Source organism: Podarcis erhardii, assembly GCF_964252035.2.
Source record: "Podarcis erhardii genome assembly, chromosome: 6".
Taxonomy (NCBI): domain Eukaryota; kingdom Metazoa; phylum Chordata; class Lepidosauria; order Squamata; family Lacertidae; genus Podarcis; species Podarcis erhardii.
This window is the reverse complement of record NC_138510.1, coordinates 10669271-10690648: the sequence shown is the minus strand read 5'-3', so window position 1 is coordinate 10690648 and position 21378 is coordinate 10669271. Positions and strand designations below refer to the sequence as shown.

The window sequence follows — 21378 nt, the reverse complement described above, 5'->3', positions numbered from 1 at the left end:
TCTAGTCCAGGGGCTGCAACGAGTACCCTGTGCGCTGCGCTAAACCAGCGCAGTGCGCAGGGACTTGCTGAGTGCAAGTCTGCACACGTGCAGATACCGAAAATCGCTTCTGCACATGTGCAGATACCGAAAATCGCTTCTGCACACGTGCAGATACTGAAAATCACTTCTGCACACAAGCAGATACCGAAAATCACTTCTGCACATGTCCAGACACTGAAAATCACTTCTGTGCAGGAGCAATTTTCGGCATCTGGGCATGTGCAAAGCGATTTCTGGCGCTGCAGACATGCGCAGACGTGATTTCCGGCATCACGCTGCACCAGTCCGGCCCATGGATGATCTCTGTGGGAGTGATCTGGCCCATGGCTGGTAAACCTTGCCAGCCCCTGAATTCTAGTCCAACCCCCCACAATGCAGGAATCTTTTTACATTGTTCCCCTTAGAAAAACATGGTCAGCTTTTCTAATAAAGGAAGTTCTCAAACTTTGGAATACCAGAAAAAGAAATAGCGGCTCCAATCAGATCTCTCCAGAAACAAGCCATTGTACTCTGCACTTTGGATTTTTAATTTTTTGTAATTCACTTCAGGTCTCCAGTGAAAAGAGGCGAACAAATAGAGTTCTAAAAATAACCACCCATATCAGACAGCGTCGGGATGAGGGCAGCACACACCTCTTATTCTGGGGTGTGACATTTCGTGAGCCTGGGTGTGCGTACAGCTCCTTGAACCACCCACCCAACTCAAACTGAACTCTAAACACAAAAGCTTTCTTCTAAGCTTACTAAACCGAGTGCTTAAAAATCAGCCAGTTCAAGCTCCTACGATCCTTATGACAACTAGTTTACATCAGAATAATTATATTTATCACAGGATATCAATGTACTGCATTTCCTCACATTTGAGACCTTAACAAGCAAAGGGAAGTTCTCTTAACTATTGGCTTGCTGTTCAGGAAAAAAACCTGCCAAGAAATACACATAATTTTCTTTCTCATGGGAGAATATATAAAGAATGAGAACCCTAGAGACAAACGTAATTCACAGATAAATGTAGCAAAACCATTTCTGCATCTTTCTAGCCAGTTAGGTGTGCCCTCTGCAAACGACATATAAATGAAGGCAAAACGTGTGAGACCAGGGATGGAGAGAAAACCTGCAGCTTTGCAGATGGTATTCAGGGTCTCCATCCCTGTGTTTTAGAGTTCTAAGTAGAGAAACAAACGTCATCTTGCATCTCATGGCAAAAATGATGTAAAGTTTAAGAATCTGGGACAATAGTTTGGTGACTAAGAATCTGTGGTCTATTTTGGCTGTAAAGCATTACCATTGCAATCTATCATAAACACAAGCCTATTTTTAAATATAAAAATAATCCATTTAAATTGTCCTATGTAATCAATATCAACAATTCTGTAATCTTCAGAATTAGCCTCTTTTAACAGTTTCACCTGTTACGAGCTGAAATGACACACTGAACTTTAGGTGCTTTCCAAGAGTTTTATTTTATAACAAATTTCACATCATGCTTCTTCGTCATGCTTTAGAAATTCCTAGAAAAGGAAAAGAAACAGTTACAAACATACATATTAAGCTTAGCAAAACAGCATAAGAAGCTGGCAAACTGAGAATGCACAGCTGAATTAGTACCCGAGAGAGAGAGATATGAGATTCAACAAAACTTACTTGGATATTATACCATCGTTCTTTGCAAGGCGCAGGATTGAGTCATCAGATTCCCCCTGAAACAGAGAAAACAAGTTTAACTGAGTGGCAAAGGCCTGTTCAAAGTGCTCTACATACAGAGCTTTAAGATGCTCTCCTGCAATCGGTTTTTGGAATGCACAAGCCAACACTTGACCAGGGTAGGGTACACAACTGATTTGTTTTCCTTTTTCCTCAGTAGAAGGGGAGGCAATGATTCTTATGAATACTTACCTGAGAGTATGCACAACTTAATACTATGGATCTTGCTTTTGAATAAACTTGGACACAATGTGGTTAGGCTATTTTCACAAAACTAGCCTGGTTAACAATTTTTTAATGGGTGCCTTAGTCAGATTCTTACAAGAACGTAAGAATAACCAGTAGGATCAGTCCAATGGCCCATCTAGTCCAGTATCCCATTCTCACAGTGGCCAACCAGATGGGGTTTGGTCACTAAATGTTATTCTAACATGGTAGCTATCAGTTCTCAACACTGCTTACCTCCCTGTAACAGAATTACATTACTAAGTAGTAGTGTAGCCCACTGTCTTGAGATGACTTCAAATTAAGGCTCACTCTATTCATTCCAGAATGATGGTGTATAATACAGAAGGAATGATTGCTTCTTTCAGGAGCAACTATTCATGGTAGCCTATTCATTTACTGATAGAGGGAGCTTTGCAAAGAATATTGCACACACAGAGAACAGAGAACTCTTGAATGCCACTGTGAGTTAATTCATCAACCATATTTTCAGATAAATGAAAAGCTTCAGAACAGTCCACGAAGATGGTACTCAGTAATCCCTGCAGTGGTATCCAGCTCTGTTCATATTTGCTTATGTTAATGTAGTACAAGTTCATGTAAGAATTTGATACTGCTTGCAAATCTGTTTTCCATACACGCCTCATGAGTTAAACATGAAAGACTAAAAGCCCAATCATAAATATATTTATTGATTTCCATATGTGTTACTTCTAAGTAAATGTGCCTAGCATTGCAGTCCAGCAACTGATAGTCCTGGGGAAAGGATGTTTAAATATTACTAGTGTAAAGAGCCCCTTTACATTACTCTCACAACCCAGAGGATGACAATTTCCTTATTTAAAACAGAATTAACTCCAAGACCTAGTCTCTTAACCTTAAATGAGCTGCTACTCATAAGGTAAAATATGTCAAATTAAAGTGTGAGCTGCAGTTTATATAAAAGCAGAAACCCAATATGCAGTGAGACCACCTCCCACAACAGCCAAACACTGAGGTGGAAAGACAACAGAAGTTATACTACTGGGGAAGATAAACCATTTTAAGTACATACTTACCATTCTGCGAATTGCTCCACAAATTGCGTAAGTTTTGCATTGGCCATTGACTCTGCCTGTGACTTTATCAACCTGAAATGGGAATTAAGACTGCATTTCAACATGTTAACTGTTGTGCAGTTATACTGGAAAACACAATGCGTAGAAGAGATCAATTATTGGCAGTGAACCCCTTACAAATCTAACCAGGGAGTTTACAGAAAGCAAATTAATAGTTTAAATACCTGTATGAAAAATGTGTTTGCCCAGATTTACTGGATTACTGAAATCTGGGACAAATGTCAGCCATGTCCCATTTACACAAAAGGATTAATTTTTCATTACTATTAATCCACGATACATCCAAAAATTAATAGGAATTCGTTTAAAACACAAAGGGAAGCAACGGAACAGATGATACTAACCTTTATGAATAAAAACAAAAAGTCATGCAGCAAGCAGTATTAGACCAACAGCACCCAGGGTCAAAAGCAAAAGAATGGCAGGGAAGGAATGTGACCTACCCCTTGCTTTTATTGTCTTATCCTTTTACAAACTGCTTCAAGGTTTATGTTTAAATAAATAAATAAGGCCCCCCATGTGGTTCCTTTGAACCATGAATGCTGTTCTCTCAATATAGCTTGCTACAGGAAGCAGCCCCTGTAATTTATTTTCACCTACAGCAGGAAGTCTAGCAAAGGAAGTAATTCTACAGTCCCATGCCCTCTGGACCCAGGAGCCTGAGAGAAGCAACAGTGATTATTGCTACGCTGCTGTAACTTTTAATACTCAGGGCCAGATCCTGAAAGGCAGAAAGGAGTGAAAGAAAACTGCACATTATGCAGGGACACCATGTTGTAACCAACATTGGTTCTCATTGTGACTGCAGTCAACTCCATGTGACCTTGTGTTAGAACAATGCTTAGCCGACTTTTTACACTTAGGCTTCTTCCTACTGTAGCCATAATAAGCCCATAGGCCTCTGGAGCTAGGAATGCATTTTTCACATAAAGTCAGCAACCCAGGCAGGTTACAAGCCTCATTACAATGAAATTCAGTACCAAAAAGAAAACACATTCATTAACGCCTTTCAACTTGTATATTCTAATTAATTATATTTTACTCACCTCAGAAATATTCATCTGGATGGAGGCATGGTCTTTAGCACCAATTATCCGGTTGCTAGCAGAGCTGAAGGGAAGAAAAGAAGCCCCATGAAAATATATAAAAGTTCACGGCTAGAAAATCTTGCCCTGAAGACAACCACCATTGTCTTACAGCAGTGGCACCCACTCTTGGCATGCCTGGGACACCCCCTGCACTCTTGAAATCCATGGAACTTAAGCCCTGGGCATAGCTCTTTCTGGAATCCTCAACTTAAGCCTTTCTGTATCTTAAATCCTGCTTGTAGCCACCTTACCTTTGCTACAGGTGAGCTGGCAGGTACATGCACCTATCTATGCACCCATCTTTTTTTCCTGCTGTAGCAGCCAAATAGCTCAATCTTATTATTCTTGTTTATTAAATTTGTATACCACCCTTCATCTGTAGATCACAGGGTGGTTCACAATGTAAAAATACAATACAGTGGTACCTCGCGTTAAGTACTTAATTCGTTCCAGAGGTCCGTTCTTAACCTGAAACTGTTCTTAACCCGAGGTACTATTTCTGGGTCAGCGGAGTCTGTAATCTGAAGCGTATGTAACCAGAGGTACCACTGTATAAAAAACAAGCACAAACCAAGAACCCCCCTCTGACAACACATTTAAAAGGTTATCAGATGTTAATCAGCCAAAGGCTTGGTTGAAGAGGAACGTTTTTTCCTGGCACCTAAAGGTGTAACCCCCACACCCTCCCCCCAAAACCCACAACTGCCATAGCTGTCAATGTTTTCCTTTTTTAAGGGAAATTCCCTTATTCCAAATAGGATTCCTCACAAGAAAAGGGAAAAGTTGACAGCTAGCAACTGACAAATCAGTATATCATAGTTTGGTATTCTAAGAATGAACCCCAGTGAGCCTTGGGCTCACACACTCCCTCAATTGGTATGGGCACAAATAGAAGTTTGGAAGCTTTTGTTTCTGTTTAAGATTATTATTATTTTTTACATATAAATTTTTATTAATTAACATCAATAAATAAAACAAAACAAAATACATTAATTTCACATCGTTTTTCACAACTTATTTCTCTTTTGGACTTCCCTCAGCTGTTCCGTAAATCATCCATAGTTATAATTTTAATTACACATTTCTCAAATTTATATTGACATTGTTTATCTCTTTTTTTCCTATTCCCTTTAGACAATACTTCTTACTTTTTCACAGTGCTTCTTTAAATCCCTTAAGCGTCACCTGTCCCTCACTTATATATTCCAGATATTCCACAAATTTCCCCCAGTCCTCGATGAACTTTTGGTCTCTTAAGTATCTAATCTTCCCTGTCAATTTATCTAGCTCTGCGTAATCTAACAGTTTCATTCTCCACTCTTCCACAGTCGGTATTTCTTGTTGTTTCCATTTCTGGGCCAGTAACACTCTTGCGGTTGTAATTGCATATTGAAAAAATTTACAGTCTGTAATTGCATATTGAAAAAATTTGTTTCTGTTTAAGATTAACTGCAGCTTCCTATGTCACCCAAACCTGGACATACTGTGCTCAATCTTAACTATGGACAGTTGAAACAAAGCCAACTTCAAGTTATAGTTTATCAAGCTAGCTTGCTTCAAGTACAGTCATACCTCGGGTTAAAGTTGCTTCAGGTTGAGCATTTTCGGCTTGCGCTCTGCGGCAACCCGGAAGTAACGGAATGCGTTACTTCTGGGTTTCACTGCTTGCACAGACACTCAAAATGACATCACACACATGCGCAGAAGCGGCGAATCACAACCCGCGCAGATGCAGGTTGCGTTCGCTTCAGGATGCAAACAGGGCTCCGGAACTGAACCCGTTCGCATCCAGAGGTACCACTGTATCTGTACTTAATATTAACCAGCTTGTCTCAGGTTGGATGACACACTGAACTGCAGAACCTCCTGTACTCTTCCTCCTGTCATGCCAGGAAGTCAGGTTGGGAGCACTTGAGCCCAAGGAGTGTTATTGTATGGCTAAAGCCATGATTTAACCCCATGCCCGAATGTGCCATGACTTTCTTCAAGTTGCCCAAGGCAGGCTAGTAATTTCCATGGATAAATTAATACACACCATTTACGAGGAACGTAGAGATCCACAAATTCCCCAGCGTCGTTCTGCATTGTGTTTTTCTAGGGTTTTGCCACAAGTGACGTGGAACAGGAAATTTCTGACAAAATATGTTAAAAGATCAGTACTTAGCAGATGGTTGTGACTGAAAATAACAGAAAAAGCCTCACCCCCAGCAGTCTTTGCAACCTATCAGAGTCCTTATCTTCCAGCATCTTCCCGTCTCAGTTATGTACCTATTTAAAACTACATTGTGTGTATTAATTTAATGAAGCAGGAGTATTTCTTTTGAAGTGTTTATTTCTATTTAAACTCTCAGTTGTAAGCAGGAGCACTTCCCTAGAATATTAAATTATAACAATATTTTTTTATTTTCAGGTGGTAGCCCTGTTGGTCTGATGCAGTCAAAATAAATATATTTTTTTTTTTAAAAATTGTCCAGTAGCACCTTAGAGACCAGCTAAGTTCGTTCTGGGTATAAGCTTTCGTGTGCATGCACACTTCTTCAGATACTGGACAATCTTTTTTATGTTCAAATTAACTGCTGTTGTATGATATTTCTAATGCTATAATGATCAATGGGTGTTTTCCATTTTAGCAGCAGCAAGCCTCTTCAATGCAAAGTAGGGTCTGTTTACTTGAAAACCATGCAAAATTATTTAATGTATCAGGGAGGTGGTACTCAACTAAGTCAGAGTAGATTGCCTTCAAATTTTCAGAGATGAGATTATCTTAACAGCAACATACTATCTTTACAGCCAGAGTTGTGTCTACTCTTAGTAAAACTCAGAAGAGACATTCATAACATGTAAATGAATAATCCATGAATAAGAAATGTAAGATTCAGAATTACACACCCACTCCACACTGTATGGCAGCCTAGACTTATCTAAATACATTCTCTCACCTAAATCCCACTGTCATCTCACCTCTACTGAACTTGAGGAGGGGTGGAGAGAGGAGCCAATTCCATCTCTCACTGAAGTGAAAGATATCGTTCAATGATTAACAGATGGAAAACAAACACATTTGTGCATTTATTGCACTTCCAATAAACGGAAAGTAAGTACATGAACAGCCCCTCCTCAAAGCAACAATTTCTACCTGCCAGATATTAAGAGTATGGGAAATTGCCTTGTACGGACTCCGAAACAAGGGTGTTTGCAAACTGAACACAACAGCAGTTTTACCTTTAAAAAAATACTCCATTTCAGGCTGCAATTCTCAATTCACACTTAACTTTCCGGATACGGAGCTGCCTTACGCAGCACCAGACCTTTAGTCCATGTAGCTCAGCTCTACCTACACTGGCTGGCAGCAGCTTTCCAGGATTTTAGACAGGGTTCTTTCCCAGTTCTACTCAGATATGCTGGAGATAGAATCTGGGATACCTGCATGCAAAGCAGATGCTCTGCTACCTGGATTCATTTCCTGCAACACAGGTAAGGTACACACAAAAGCCCCACAATAAACTCTAATTTCTATTTTCTCAAAATTCCTTGGATATGTCTACCGAGCAAATTCACTATGAAATTCTGCTTTTTGGCAATCGCCGGTGCACGATTTCTGTTCTCATCCTGAAGCAAAGTTCTTAACCCGAGGCAATATTTCTGGGTTAGCCAAGTCTGTAACCTGAAGCGTATGTAACCCGAGGTACCACTGTATATGAAAAGGGTCTCCTTCATGTCCCCTCACCCCCTGGGCCTGGGCCTCCCACCTCAGGGCAGAGGAAGCAGGCGACCCCCGGGAAGAGGGGAAGCTGGGAGCGGGCGGAGGAATCAGCTCAACCGAATACGCCCCTCCCCCTCCCCCCCCCTGCTTTCAACCGGCCACCTCAGCGAGGGAGAAATCAAGGCCCGCCCGCCCGCCCGCCCGGGAACACGGAGCAGGCCTCGCCTCACCTCCTCACACGCCGCGAGCCCAGGCCGGAAAGAGAGACCTAACGTCACTCAGAGGCGACTACAAAGCCCGCAACGGCGGCAGCGCGCAGGCGCAAGGGACCACGAGGCGTGCGCGGCGACGTCACGCGCCCACAAGGTTTCTAAGGAGGGCGGCGCCGTGAAGAGTGTCGGCTTTCGAGTGGGCGGGGCAGAAGTGGCCGTTATGAAATGGGCGTGGCTAAAGAGGGCGACTGTTGCGGGGGGGGGGACGTTTCGGGGCTGTGCGCAAAAAGGCGGGAATCTGGAGAGGTCCTCGCTGAGGAGAATGAAGGGAGCAAATGATATTATTATTGTAACATTTAATGCCCCTTTTGATTGAGAATATAACCCAAAGCGGTTTACAGGAAGATGATAAAATCAAGAAAGATTCAGAACCGTGCTTTCAAAACCTACACAATACTAAAAACAGATTAAAATCACTTCCTAAGTACCTGGGTAGGCTTGTCTGAACAAAAATGTTTTCAGCGGGGCAAAATGCTTCTGCTTGATATCAATAGGCAGGGAAAAGATACAAGCAAGAGAGGACAGTTCACTTGTATTTCCCACTGAAGGAAGGTGAGGACAGGTGACCTCACCTGGGCCCGAAGTCACCCCCCATCAAAGCAGGTTCAAAGCTTCTCAAAGCTTTTCAAAATCTTTTTCTCAGCAGCTAAGCATCAGAAACATTCTGCTTGCTGTAACTAAAAAGATTGTACAGTGGTACCTCGCAAGATGAATGCCTCGTAAGACAAAAAACTCGCAAAATGAAAGAGTTTTTCGTTTTTTGAGTCGCTTCGCAAGACGGATTTCCCTATGGGCTTGATTCGCAAGACGGAAACGTCTTGCAAGTTTGTTTCCTTTGTCTTGCAAGTTTGTTTCCTTTTTCTTAAAACCGTGCATTCACTTCGAGGAGCAACTCATAGCACGGGGTGGTGTTGGCCTTTTTTGAGGTTTTTGAAGACTTTGGTGATTTTGGAAGCTTTCCCAAAGTCCGTGCTTCGCAAGACGAAAAAAATCGCAAGACGAAAAAACTCGCGGAACGAATTAATTTCGTCTTGTGAGGCACCACTGTAACAAAGGTAGAGAACAGTCCATTGTTTCTCAGGCCTTTCTCATGCCTTCTGGCCTTGCTAAAGAACCACATTGCAACTTACTTTCTGTCCGGGAACCATGCCAGAACAAGAGATTGAAACATATCTGAACACTCTGAAACCCTTTTCCTGGGAAGGGTGCCAAGAGTCCCAATAGTCCCAAGACAGCTTTCTGTTCATGCTCAGAGGACTCCTGAGGGAGGAGAAAGGAGGAGGGAGCTGGAAAGGGGTATATATATATATATATATATGCTTGTGCACATGACTGTGAATTTTGTGCATGCTTTTTGTGACTTATCACACTTGCTCCTTCTACCAGTTCATGGATGGTAGAAATAAAAGCCTTTTCTCCGAAACTATTCCTTGAGTGTCTGTTGACTCCCACTTCCCTTTCCCAGGCGCAATATTTTTCCCACCCGAGGGCAAAGCCTCATAAGGCTACATTTCTTGGTGCGTTTGGCCGGGAACCACAGATTCCCTAAGGATAAGGGATGTGGGTTCAAGGCGTCCCTGCGGTGAACAGCTCGGTTCGTGTCAGCAGTTCCAGTGCACATCCTGCCAAGTTCGTGGGAGGAATTGCCACCCGTTCCTGAGTGGACACACTGCAAGGACCGGAGGAAAAGCAACGGCCGAAAGAAGATACCTAGAGGACAAGGTAAGCTCCACAGGGTTAGGTGGGAGCAAAGAGAGTTTGATCAGCTCCGCCAGCAGGGTAGAAGAAGTGCCACTGGTTTTGGTGTTGCCCAGAAAAGCAGCAAAAAGGGTGCTGCTGGGCCCCGGTCAAAGTCTAAGCGCTGCCGGTTGTGGTTGTGGTTGTGGTGTTGGTGTTGGTGTTGGTAAAAAGGGGATTGGGGGAGGTGCATGGGTTTTTCTGAATGTGCGTGTGGAACACTCCAGTGAATGTTTTGAGTGTGTGAGACGCTGAAAGCAACGTCTGGCCTGTGACTGATTGAAAAAATAACTAGGAGCAGTGGCGTAGCGTGGGGGGTGCCAGGGGGGCCGGCCGCACCGGGCGCAACATGGGCGGGGGGGGCGCTCGCACTAGCAGCTCTCTGCCCCTACTAAAATCCACGGGTTAGGGAGCCCGCGCTCGCTCGGCTTGGCGAGGAGGTCGCGGAAGGGGGAGAGCGAAGCCTTCTGCCGCGGGCAAAAAAAGGAGAGGAAGCCGGGCGGGCGGGCTGGCTGGCTGGCGGGGGTCTGGCTGCGCCTGCTGTTGCCGCTGCTGCCGGGCTTTGACAGCTTGGCGAAGCGGAGGGAGAGGAGCTTTATGGTAATTGCGGCTCTCTCTCCACTGGCCACCTGGGTAATGAGCCGAGCCGAGCAGGGAGTCTGGCGAGGGGGCGGGAAGAGACTTTCCCCCCTTTTTTCCACCTCGCCTGGTCAAAAAGGAGAGCGGAGTCTCCTCAGGGCGCCCTCAGGCAGGGCAGGGCAAGGCAAGCAGAGCGAGGAGGAGAGAGAGGGGAAGGGGGGGGGAAGCAGCCAGGAAATGCCGTGGTGTGGAGGGGGAATCAATTAAGGAGAGAAAGCGAAAAGCCTTGGAGAAAGGGAAAAAAGGAAAGAAAAGAGGCAGCTCCGGGAGAGCGCGGGGGAAAGAGAAGCCTCGCTGCTGCTGCTTGGGAGAGTAAATTACTGTACTTGCCTTGCCCCGGGTTAGGGGGCGCAAATTACTTGCCTTGCCCCGGGTGCTGATAACCCACGCTACGCCGTTGACTAGGAGGGCTGAGTGTCCCAGTATCCCAGTGTCCCAGTATCCCAGTGTCCAAGTGTTCCAGGGTCCCAGGGTCATGGAGAAAAAGCAGTAAAACAACTCCCAATACCCCCCTGCGATGTTTCCTGAACAAACTGGAAAGATGCCACAAAGGGAGAAGATTGGGGATTTAAAAACCTGATGAAAAATAGACTCCAACACTTATGTGAAGTTCCTGACCGTCCCCCATGGCTTAGGAAAAATAGAACTGTGATTAGCCCAAGCCAAAACTGTGCCCAGAATGGCAACAAGTACAAGTTAGAAAAAACAGCAATCTTGCCAGACCCAAAAGAGGAAGGAATAATTTGGCCCCCTCCAACCTACGCACCAACTGCACCCGTTGCTGCACAAGCGTTGCCAAATCTGGGAGCAGAAGAGGGTGAGGGCACTGGTCCTCCCCCCCCCCGCCCAGATTGTAACAAAGGTAGAGAACAGTCCATTGTTTCTCAGGCCTTTCTCATGCCTTCTGGCCTTGCTAAAGAACCACATTGCAACTTACTTTCTGTCCGGGAACCATGCTAGAACAAGAGATTGAAACATATCTGAACACTCTGAAACCCTTTTCCTGGGAAGGGTGCCAAGAGTCCCAATAGTCCCAAGACAGCTTTCTGTTCATGCTCAGAGGACTCCTGAGGAAGGAGAAAGGAGGAGGGAACTGGAAAGGGGTATACAGTGGTTCCCCGCAAGACGAACGCCTCGCAAGACGGAAAACCCGCTAGACGAAAGGGTTTTCCGTTTTGGAGGCGCTTCACAAAACGAATTTCCCTATGGGCTTGCTTCGCAAGACGAAAATGTCTTGCGAGTTCCTGCAGGTTTTTTTCCTCCCCCCCTTTTTCTAAGCCACTGAGCCGCTTATCAGCTGATCCGCTAAGCCGCTAAAAGCCGCTAATAGCGCTAAGCCGCTAAGCCGTCAATGGGCTTGCTTCGCAAGACGAAAAAACCGCTAGAAGAAGAGACTCGCGGAACGGATTAATTTCGTCTTGCGAGGCACCACTGTATATGCTTGTGCACATGACTGTGAATTTCGTGCATGCTTTTTGTGACGTATCACACTTGCTCCTTCTACCAGTTCATGGATGGTAGAAATAAAAGCCTTTTCTCCGAAACTATTCCTTCAGCGTCTGTTGACTCCCACTTCCCTTTCCCAAGCGCAATATTTTTCCCACCCGAGGGCAAAGCCTCATAAGGCTACACCATGTTACCTCATATATCACAACAAGGAAAATAATGGACTGTGCGCACAAACTGCGTGTAGAGCTTTAAAGCGCATTTGGAGCACATGTTCGCTCCCATCAAGTTGGTTTAAATGTCGCTGGCAAGAGGAGTAAGTTGAAGTGTGCAGAGTTCCATGTTGGCGTGTGAGGGCAGAGGAGGTGGGTTTAAGGTGTGCAAGGACCCTTTCCGCCACAAGCCTAGTGGGTGTCATGGGGCGTCACAAGGACATTGTGAATTGAGCAGAATGGAAGGCAAGGCGAAGGATACTCCCCTGCCCGAATTTTAGCCTTGCAGAGGGTGCCACTGAAATTTGAAAGACCAAAGTCTGCCCCTGGCAAGGGAAGGAAAATACTCACTGAAAATTATTTTGCTCCGGTGATGGTACACTCGGGGCTTTTTTTGTTGGCTCAGGGGAACTCCGTTCCGGCACTTCTCAGGTGGGCGCCATTGCCATTAGAATAGAAAAAGGGAGGCGTTCATGGTGAATTCTGGCACCTCTCTTTCTAGAAGTAAAATGTCTGAGAAAACCTGGATGATGGCAAGTACGTAAATGCCTTAAAAATTCCAAAGCCCCCAAAACTGTACATTTCAACAGATGTTCCCAAAATAAAATCAACAACTTCGGGTGTTGGTGTCAAAGCAACTCAACAACCTTGTCCGGATTTTGGGAATCTTATTCTTTGGCAATCACTCATAGCCGAGTAAGATTGCCTTCCATAAACACGGTTTTAAAATTGAGTCCTTAAGTGAATATGGCAACCCTAGCTGTCGACTAGCCAGCTCTGTAGCACATGTGCTTTGCATTTTATTTGCATTTGTAGACAGTTGTGAAATGCATATACATGCTTTTAATTAGTATTATATGCTCCAATGCTCCACGCACCTAGCTGTGATACACACTGTACTGTAGGGTGCTAGAGGAAAGTTCTGAAAGAAAATTTATCAAGTCCATTTTGATAACCTCTTCTATGAAAAATTTGGGATACAGCATTCTTGGGACAGTTACTGGGCCTAGGAACCCACCCACCAAGCATGGCCTGCTAGGGCTGACACTTGTCCTGCAACTTCAAAACTTAGTGACTACAAGCGGCCATTTTAAATTTGCCACAGTGCATGAGCTCGATGCTGCATTGCCGGATATTAAATCAAATGTTTTTTGTTAATTGAATAAAAATAATGGATGCAATGCTACATGGCAAGACCCTAGATCCAGAGAATTTTTTTCTATCTGGACCCCAACATTACGAAAGCAGAGCTCTAGTTAGTCCAGAAAAAGCAGTAGCACCCTCCCCCAATTACTACAGGCAGATCCTTTAAAAAAATATATATCTATCTGCAAAGGCAGGCACTTACAGAAAGACATATAATAAGGGTTGCAATTGTTGTGCTCCCAAACCTTCTCAAGTTGCTTGCTTCTGCAACATTTTGAATGGGCAACTCAACTCTGGTCACTTATCTAAATATATCGCTGATCAACTGGCATAAAAAGGCAGGCACTGAAACAGATGCCCTGTTTGTACTTATAACTGGAGCGGTCGTAATGAGCTATTTGTGGATTTTTTTTCTATTTATACAGCTGCTGAGAAGAGTCAACTTCTCATCAGCTGAGGAATGAAATGTGTAACTAATTTATCATGCTTACGTAGATGAAGTTTTCTTCAAGCCCATCAGAACTTAACTTTGTTTCAATTATTTACTGCAAAGTAATTATTATGTAATTTACTTTTACATCTGTATCACACTGCCAAAAAATTCAAACGGAGTAGGAACAGCAGGCTTTAGTGGCATTTTGGCCTCAGGAAATCAGTAGAACACTGCAAAAATTAGAGTTACAGATAGGTAGCCGTGTTGGTCTGCCATGGTCAAAACAAAATAAAAAAATTCCTTCCAGTAGCACCTTAAAGACCAACTGAGTTAGTTCTAGGTATGAGCTTTCGTGTGCATGCACACTTCTTCAGATACACTGAAACAGAAGTCACCGGACCTTTCTATATAGTGAGAAGGTGGGGAGGGGTATTACTCAGAAGGGTGGTGGGAATGGGTGATTGGCAGATAGCTGCGATGAGCCTGTTGACGACTCTTAACGACTGCAATAGGTCTAACAGGAAAAAGCAAGGGGTGAGAAGGTGAAAAATGGCTTTGTCATGTATAATGAGATAAGAATCCAATGTCTTTGTTCAAACCAGGTCTCTCCATAGTTTTAAGTTTGGTGATAAGTTGCAATTCAGCAGCTTCTCTTTCCAGTCTATTTCTGAAATTCCTTTGTAATAGAACAGCTACTTTGAGATCTTGTATAGAATGTCCTGGGAGATTGAAGTGTTCTCCTACTGGTTTTTCTGTCTTGTGGTTCCTGATGTCGGATTTATGTCCGTTTATTCTTTGGCGTAAGGTCTGGCCTGTTTGTCCAATATAGAGAGCTGAAGGACACTGTTGGCATTTTATGGCATACACAATGTTAGACGATGAGCAATTAAATAGTCCCGAGATGGTATGTGTGATGTTGTTGGGGCCAGTAATGGTGTTGTCCGGGTGTATGTGGCAGCAAAGTTGGCATCTGGGTTTATTGCAGGCTCTGGTGCCAGTGTCCATGTTAAGTCTGGTTATAGTATTATTGTGGGTTAGGAGTTGTTTAAGATTGGGGGGCTGTCTGGAGGCAATGAAAGGTCTTCCTCCCAGAGCTTGAGAAAGAGAACTGTCATTGTCCAGGAGAGGTTGTAGATCTCTGATGATGCGTTGTACTGTTTTAACTTGGGAGCTATATGTGATGACTAGAGGTGTTCTGTTATTTTCTTTTTTGGTTACAGATAGGTAGCCGTGTTGGTCTGCCATAGTCAAAACAAAAAAATTCCTTCCAGTAGCACCTTAAAGACCAACTAAGTCAGTTCTTGGTATGAGCTTTCGTGTGCATGCACACTTCTTCAGATACACTGAAACAGAAGTTTCCAGACCTTTCTATATAGTGAGAAGGTGGGGAGGGGTATTACTGCCAATCACCCATTCCTACCACCCTTCTGAGTAATACCCCTCCCCACCTTCTCACTATATAGAAAGGTCTGGAAACTTCTGTTTCAGTGTATCTGAAGAAGTGTGCATGCACACGAAAGCTCATACCAAGAACTGACTTAGTTGGTCTTTAAGGTGCTACTGGAAGGAATTTTTTTGTTTTTTCTTTTTTGGGTCTGTCTTGCAGCAAGTACTCTCTGGGTATCAGTCTGGCTCTGTTGATCTGTTGTCTAACTTCATCTGCTGGGTATTTTAGTTCTAAAAAGGTTTGCTGTAGATCTCTTAGGTGAGAGTCTCTGTCTGTAGAATTGGAGCAGATGCGGCTGTAACCTAGTGCCTGGCTATATACAATGGACTGTTTGGTATGTTTGGGATGGTAGCTAGAGGCATGTAGATATGTTTGTCGGTCAGTTGGTTTACGGTATAAGGTGGTGTCTATGCGCCCATCCTGTATTTTTATAGTAGTGTCCAAAAAATGTATTTCTTGCATAGATTGATTCATTGTTAGGTTGATGGTGGGGTGAAAATCATTGAATTTCTGGTGGAAGGTGTCCAGGGTCTGTTGACCATGTGTCCAGATGATAAAAATATCATCAATGTATCGCAGGTACAAGAGAGGTTTGAGTGGGTAGGAGTTTAGGAAACGTTGTTCTAAATCCGCCATGAAGATGTTGGCATACTGTGGGGCCATGCGGGTGCCCATTGCTGTGCCGCTGATCTGAAGGAACAGGTCATCACCGAATTTGAAGTTGTTGTGGGTAAGGACAAATTGGCAGAGTTTGGTAGCAAAGTCCGCTGTGGTTTTATACAAGATCTCAAAGTAGCTGTTCTATTACAAAGGAATTTCAGAAATAGACTGGAAAGAGAAGCTGCTGAATTGCAACTTATCACCAAACTTAAAACTATGGAGAGACCTGGTTTGAACAAAGACATTGGATTCTTATCTCATTATACATGACAAAGCCATTTTTCACCTTCTCACCCCTTGCTTTTTCCTGTTAGACCTATTGCAGTCGTTAAGAGTCGTCAACAGGCTCATCGCAGCTATCTGCCAATCACCCATTCCCACCACCCTTCTGAGTAATACCCCTCCCCACCTTCTCACTATATAGAAAGGTCCGGTGACTTCTGTTTCAGTGTATCTGAAGAAGTGTGCATGCACACGAAAGCTCATACCTAGAACTAACTCAGTTGGTCTTTAAGGTGCTACTGGAAGGAATTTTTTTATTTTGCAAAAATTAGAAATACTGTACTCTGGTACTGTAGACTAGATATGCTAATGCAGGGCTAGCTCAGATGTGGACTGCAATTCTAGCAGAATGGCCAATAGCCAGGGATGATAGGAGTTTTAGTCCAAAACATCTGGAGGGCACCAAGTTGGGAAACCTTGTGCTAAAGTACGTGTGCCAACTTCCAACACTACTAAATCTAGAACAATGCGAAGTATATTTTATACTGGTGGATTTTTAAACATAAAATGCTTACTTTACAAGTTTATGGCATGTGCTTAAAAAACAACTACAAATCTGCAAGCTTGTATCTTCAAGGTAGAGTATAAAGTTTCATTAAAAAGCACAAATATAGCAGAAAAAAATGTGAATGTCTGCTATAGCCTTACTTTGTTTACGTTTTTCCTAGTTTTGCCACAAATTGTGTCAATTGAAATCTGTTCATCTCTGTAAAAACAGGAATGTATAAGAAAACTGCATGCAGCTGGTTATTTAGAATTCTAGGTAACCCACCCCAATGTAACAAATCTTTGTATCTCTGGTATATGTTCCAAAATCTAGTCATTTCCCCCATAGTAGTCTTTACTTACTTACTTATTTTGCATAGGTGGAGGGGAAAAGAAGAAAAAGACATGCAAACTGTTTTTTAAAGGAATATTTATGACACTAACCTGAAGTATCTTCAGGTGTGCTTGGTTATAAAATGGGTATCAAAACATTCAATTACACAGCATCTTATTAACAAATCCATTCATTTCCTTGGAAGAACATAATCAGACAATATACAAAGCAGGAACTTAAAATTTACGACAGCACAAAAATATTATTTACATAAATATACAAACTTCAGTCCAGAGTGTTTTCTTGGGCTGAAGGTAGACAAGCACCATTATTTACATAAGATTACATAATTTAAACCTCAACTGTTAAAGAGACTAGTATCTCTCTCCAACGAAAGCCTGGGATTTTACAGTGGATCTATGTTTGGTTGTAATAATATTTTTTACCACACAGTGGCAGCTTTTGCATGAAAAAGGAACACAAAGAGGCATAGCTGATTGAGAATATGAACCAAAAAGATAAGGTAAGAAAATGTGAACAGCACCCTTCCACACCCCTCCCCTCAATTCACATACACAACAGGATTCAAGAGCCAAACTGTTTCTATACAGGTTAAGTCACAGCAATAAGATTCTCAACATACAAGTCAATTTGCAGAGTTCAAAATGGACAATTTGATACTCAGTTCTTCATCTTTAGGTCCCTTGAAACAACATTTCTCTTGAGTTATGTATATGATGCTGGACCATGGACATCTTTGAAGGCTTAATACAAACACATACCTTATATATGATAAAAGGGTACTGGTAATCCTTTGCTTAACACATGGGCCAGCTGTTATCTGTAGGTACATTTGTGCAGAGATGAGAGGAAAAAGGAGTCCAGATCTTGATTGGAGGCTAGTCTTCATCCTAGAACTCACTACTTTGAAGAATTATAAATCCAGTTCACTAACAGAACTGATGCACCCATGCACTTTCCCTCGGGTATTCAGAACAATGAACATGCTCTGAGTGAAGATCAAGCCTTAAAACATGTAAAATAATTTATCTTTCTGCCCCACAGCCTGAATAATATTCTGTGCAAATTAAATATATGATAATACATTATCCAAAATTGACATACGTCATATTGGAAATTTACAGCCTCCAGAAGCTCAAATATATCCCAAAAGAATCAATCTACTTCTCACTTCATCACCCCTATTTTTGGTTGGACAAGGTAATGATTGCTTCAGCTGGGGAGTGGGATAAATTGGCAACTATTTCAACTCAAACACAGTGTGTTAATACAAGTCAATTGTGTTCATGATACAAGACTGATCGGTTTAAAAAAAGCAAATTCAGTTTCAGGGAGAGGATTAAATGTTTTAACACTCTGTGAAGCCATTTCTAAACTTTATCTTGGGAACAGTTAGGATGTTGTCCTGCATTGGCAAAGTTTACTGGGAAATAAGCATACTACAGCTCACATTTTGAACAGCACTAGTTAGTAAGCTATATAGCTCCTTGTACTACATTATACAAAAAGATGCTATACTATGACTGGTGTTATTATAGCGAGATGTATTAACACACAAGCCTTGGTCAGAGAAGCATTCTTAACTAGGTTTGCTGCAATTTCAGTGACGTCAAGCTGGCCTTATCTAAAATATTTATCCAAATGGTTTTATATTCATGCATAGGTGCTAGAAACAGGAACCAAAAAGCCAAGGAAAGTCTCTTCATGTACAATAATCTTATCTGGAGTTTGGCATTGAACACTGCACACCCTTTTTCAAATGTTTCTAGCACCAAACTTTGCTATTCTCTCTCCCCTTCTCTAGTTTATTTCGTGGCTGCTCAATACATATACCAGTTAGAATTTATGGCATTCTGGGTACTGGAAGTCATATAGCCCTCTTGACTTAACCATTTTTGAGAGACAATCTACAGGCAGAGATATTAAAAATTGTGGACTATACCACTTCAGACTGCAGCTGTGGTGGTAGCTATTAATCTTTGAATGATCTCTTGTGTGAGAAACTCCCTGTATTTAATAAAAGAGCACATCAGGAAGAACGCTTTATACTGTATATGGCTTCTCACCAGTGTGCTGGTTTACTACACATTGGGGTGTACTGTGTGCTTGAAAACATGATTCTGTGTCTGCACTGGTACAGCCCACAATTCTGCCACCTTTGTCTACTATTTCATTCTGCATGATGTATAGAACTGGCCAAAGTCACAGTTAAAAATAAATAAATCTATGAACATATCAAATCACAACACCCAAGAATATTAATTTTGTTCCCTGGCAAGTATCACACACACACACACACACACACACACACACACACGCACACTGACTTGTATCACAATATTGCTTAGAAAAGAAACTCAACAGCCGTCAACTTTTCTGTCACAGCACAAGAAGTTAATGTTGTTCATCCTCAACATCTGGATGGTTAAGCCAAAAACACCTGGCTAACAGTGGCAGACGTTGTATCATTTTTATCAAATGCCACTGTGTTGGATATTAACCTCAATGAGTTTGGCTGTCTGAATGTGCAATGAAAAGTCAGGTTCATGAGAACCATCACAGTGGCAAGAAGCTTGGAAGAACCAATTTTTCTGTTTGTTTGTTTTTTTTACAAAAGATTATCGAAGTCAGACATGCCTATTTAGTCTCACCAGCTTAATTTAGAAAATGACAGCTGCACAAGCTGAGACACACACACTCGTCAAGAGCACACAGGAAAGACAATACATGGAATACATTGTTTATAAATAAAACAGTTCATCATTCTAGCCTACAGCAAAGCTGTGACAAAAAGATGCCACCTTTGGGAGCTACAAGACCAAATTACCACCATAAAAATCAACGGGCCTTCAGTCACACTCTGAAGGACAAGATAAAATGGAAATTGTTTTGCTATAGCTGCCTTGATCAACAAGTGCAATGTTTGGGAAATGTTTCAATAAAAAAGAAAAGTTTTTTAAATCATGAACCAAGTAGAATATTGTTTTCAAATATACATCTCTTCTGGAAATGATAGTAGAGATACAATGGAATTCTTTTCCTTGTAGCACAAGGTGAACAAAGGCAAAAGGATAAATTGCTGTTTAAGTTCAGAATTTGCCACTAAGCAACAAAAAGAGAGCAAGAAAGAGACTGACTGGTACCAGCCCAGCTAAGTCTTAGGCACGTCTTTCTTTCTGCCCCGCACCCACCTCCCCTCCCCGCAAAAGAAGACAAGTTTCCATGGTTTTAAAATGCAAGAATTCTCAGAAATGCTATTGGAAGCATATGACGTTTTGGAATGGAAATGATGCTCTTTTAGATTCAAGGAAGGGGTGTGGGGGGAGAATGATAAAAGTTTAAGGAAATGAAAAAGTAGCAGTATTTGAAGGGAAGAACAGATTATATCCGAGGGGGGAAAACAGGTGGGGGGTGGGAAGGTAAATTAGGTATGACCAGCAGCATTTGTGGCAAATGGCGGCAAACAATTTGTGCTTTAGTGTCCAAAGTTCAACGTCTCACTTCTGCCACTTCTCACACATGGAATCTGTGGTGTCTGCACCATCTTGGTAGCTCCACAAAAATCCCACTGCAGTCTTCATGTCGGGTATATACACAACATTGTTCAATATTGTGGCACGGGAAAGGACCAGAGGCCAACACCCAAAAATCACTGTCTAAGTACTGGCACTTCTGCTAGAATGCAGCTTTGGCTAGGATTGCTGTGTAAGACGTCGGAAGTGAGGTAACACTTGGTTGTCAGGAAGGTAGAGGGCTAGTTCCAAAGCCACAAGTACGGTAAATTCAAATCCAATGAGATCTCTTCTGTTGAATCTGAATCTTTCTTCTAACTTCTGTAAGGACAGAAAACCAGTAAAACAGAACATGAGCTGGTTGCTACAGATTACACCAGTATTTAGTATGTTTTGCAGATGTTTAATGGTATTTTGGCCATCACCAATCTTTTTCAACCTGAGGGCCACATTCTTTTGTGTGCAACCTTTCAGGGGCCACGCGCTAGTGGTGGCTAGGGCTAGAAGTAAAGGAGAAATAAAAGCTGCTGTGGCACTATTATTATATTAGATACCTTACTTGTCCTAAGGGCAAATCCTAGAGCAGATTATGACAATTTAAAGATGCAGCATTAAAATTCAGTTTAACACCTGAAAGAGTCTGTAGGTAAGGAGGTTGTCTTTCGGATACTTGCAACCGAAGTCATTTAGGACTTTAAACAAGAATGTAAGCAACTTGAACTGGGTCTGAAAACAAACTTGCAATCTCTGCCGGTGTTTTAGAACAGGGGCTATGTGAATTCTATATGAAAACTTGGCCAGTAACCTGCTTGCTGAATTCCGAACCAGTTGAAGTTTCCACGTTGGGCAGCCCCACATTTAGCATGTTGCA

The 21378-nt window shown here is 42.5% G+C and overlaps 2 protein-coding genes across 3 annotated transcripts in view; both read right to left on the bottom strand.

Annotated features, from left to right (window-relative positions):
• Positions 1–1486: 1486 nt before the first annotated feature.
• Positions 1487–8223, bottom strand: RPS21 (ribosomal protein S21; the record flags this gene model as incomplete). Of its 2 annotated transcripts, XM_081868206.1 has the most annotated exons (6): positions 8111–8223; positions 6213–6309; positions 4136–4199; positions 3030–3101; positions 1687–1742; positions 1487–1553 (listed from the first exon to the last, which is right to left on the bottom strand). In XM_081868206.1, the coding sequence occupies exons 2-6, from the start codon at positions 6260–6262 to the stop codon at positions 1544–1546; spliced, it is 252 nt and encodes an 83-aa protein (XP_081724332.1). In that variant the 5' UTR covers positions 6263–6309; positions 8111–8223. The 2 variants fall into 2 exon arrangements, with proteins under 2 accessions (XP_081724332.1, XP_081724333.1); XM_081868207.1 differs by lacking the exon at positions 1487–1553 and having other exon boundaries at positions 1683–1742.
• Positions 8224–17053: 8830 nt separating this feature from the next.
• Positions 17054–21378, bottom strand: part of CABLES2 (Cdk5 and Abl enzyme substrate 2) — a 48787-nt gene continuing 44462 nt past the window's right edge. The window contains exon 9 of the mRNA XM_081867786.1: positions 17054–20828. Within this exon, the coding sequence (XP_081723912.1) occupies positions 20688–20828 (141 nt within the window). The 3' untranslated portion in view covers positions 17054–20687. The remainder of the gene's footprint in view (positions 20829–21378) is intronic.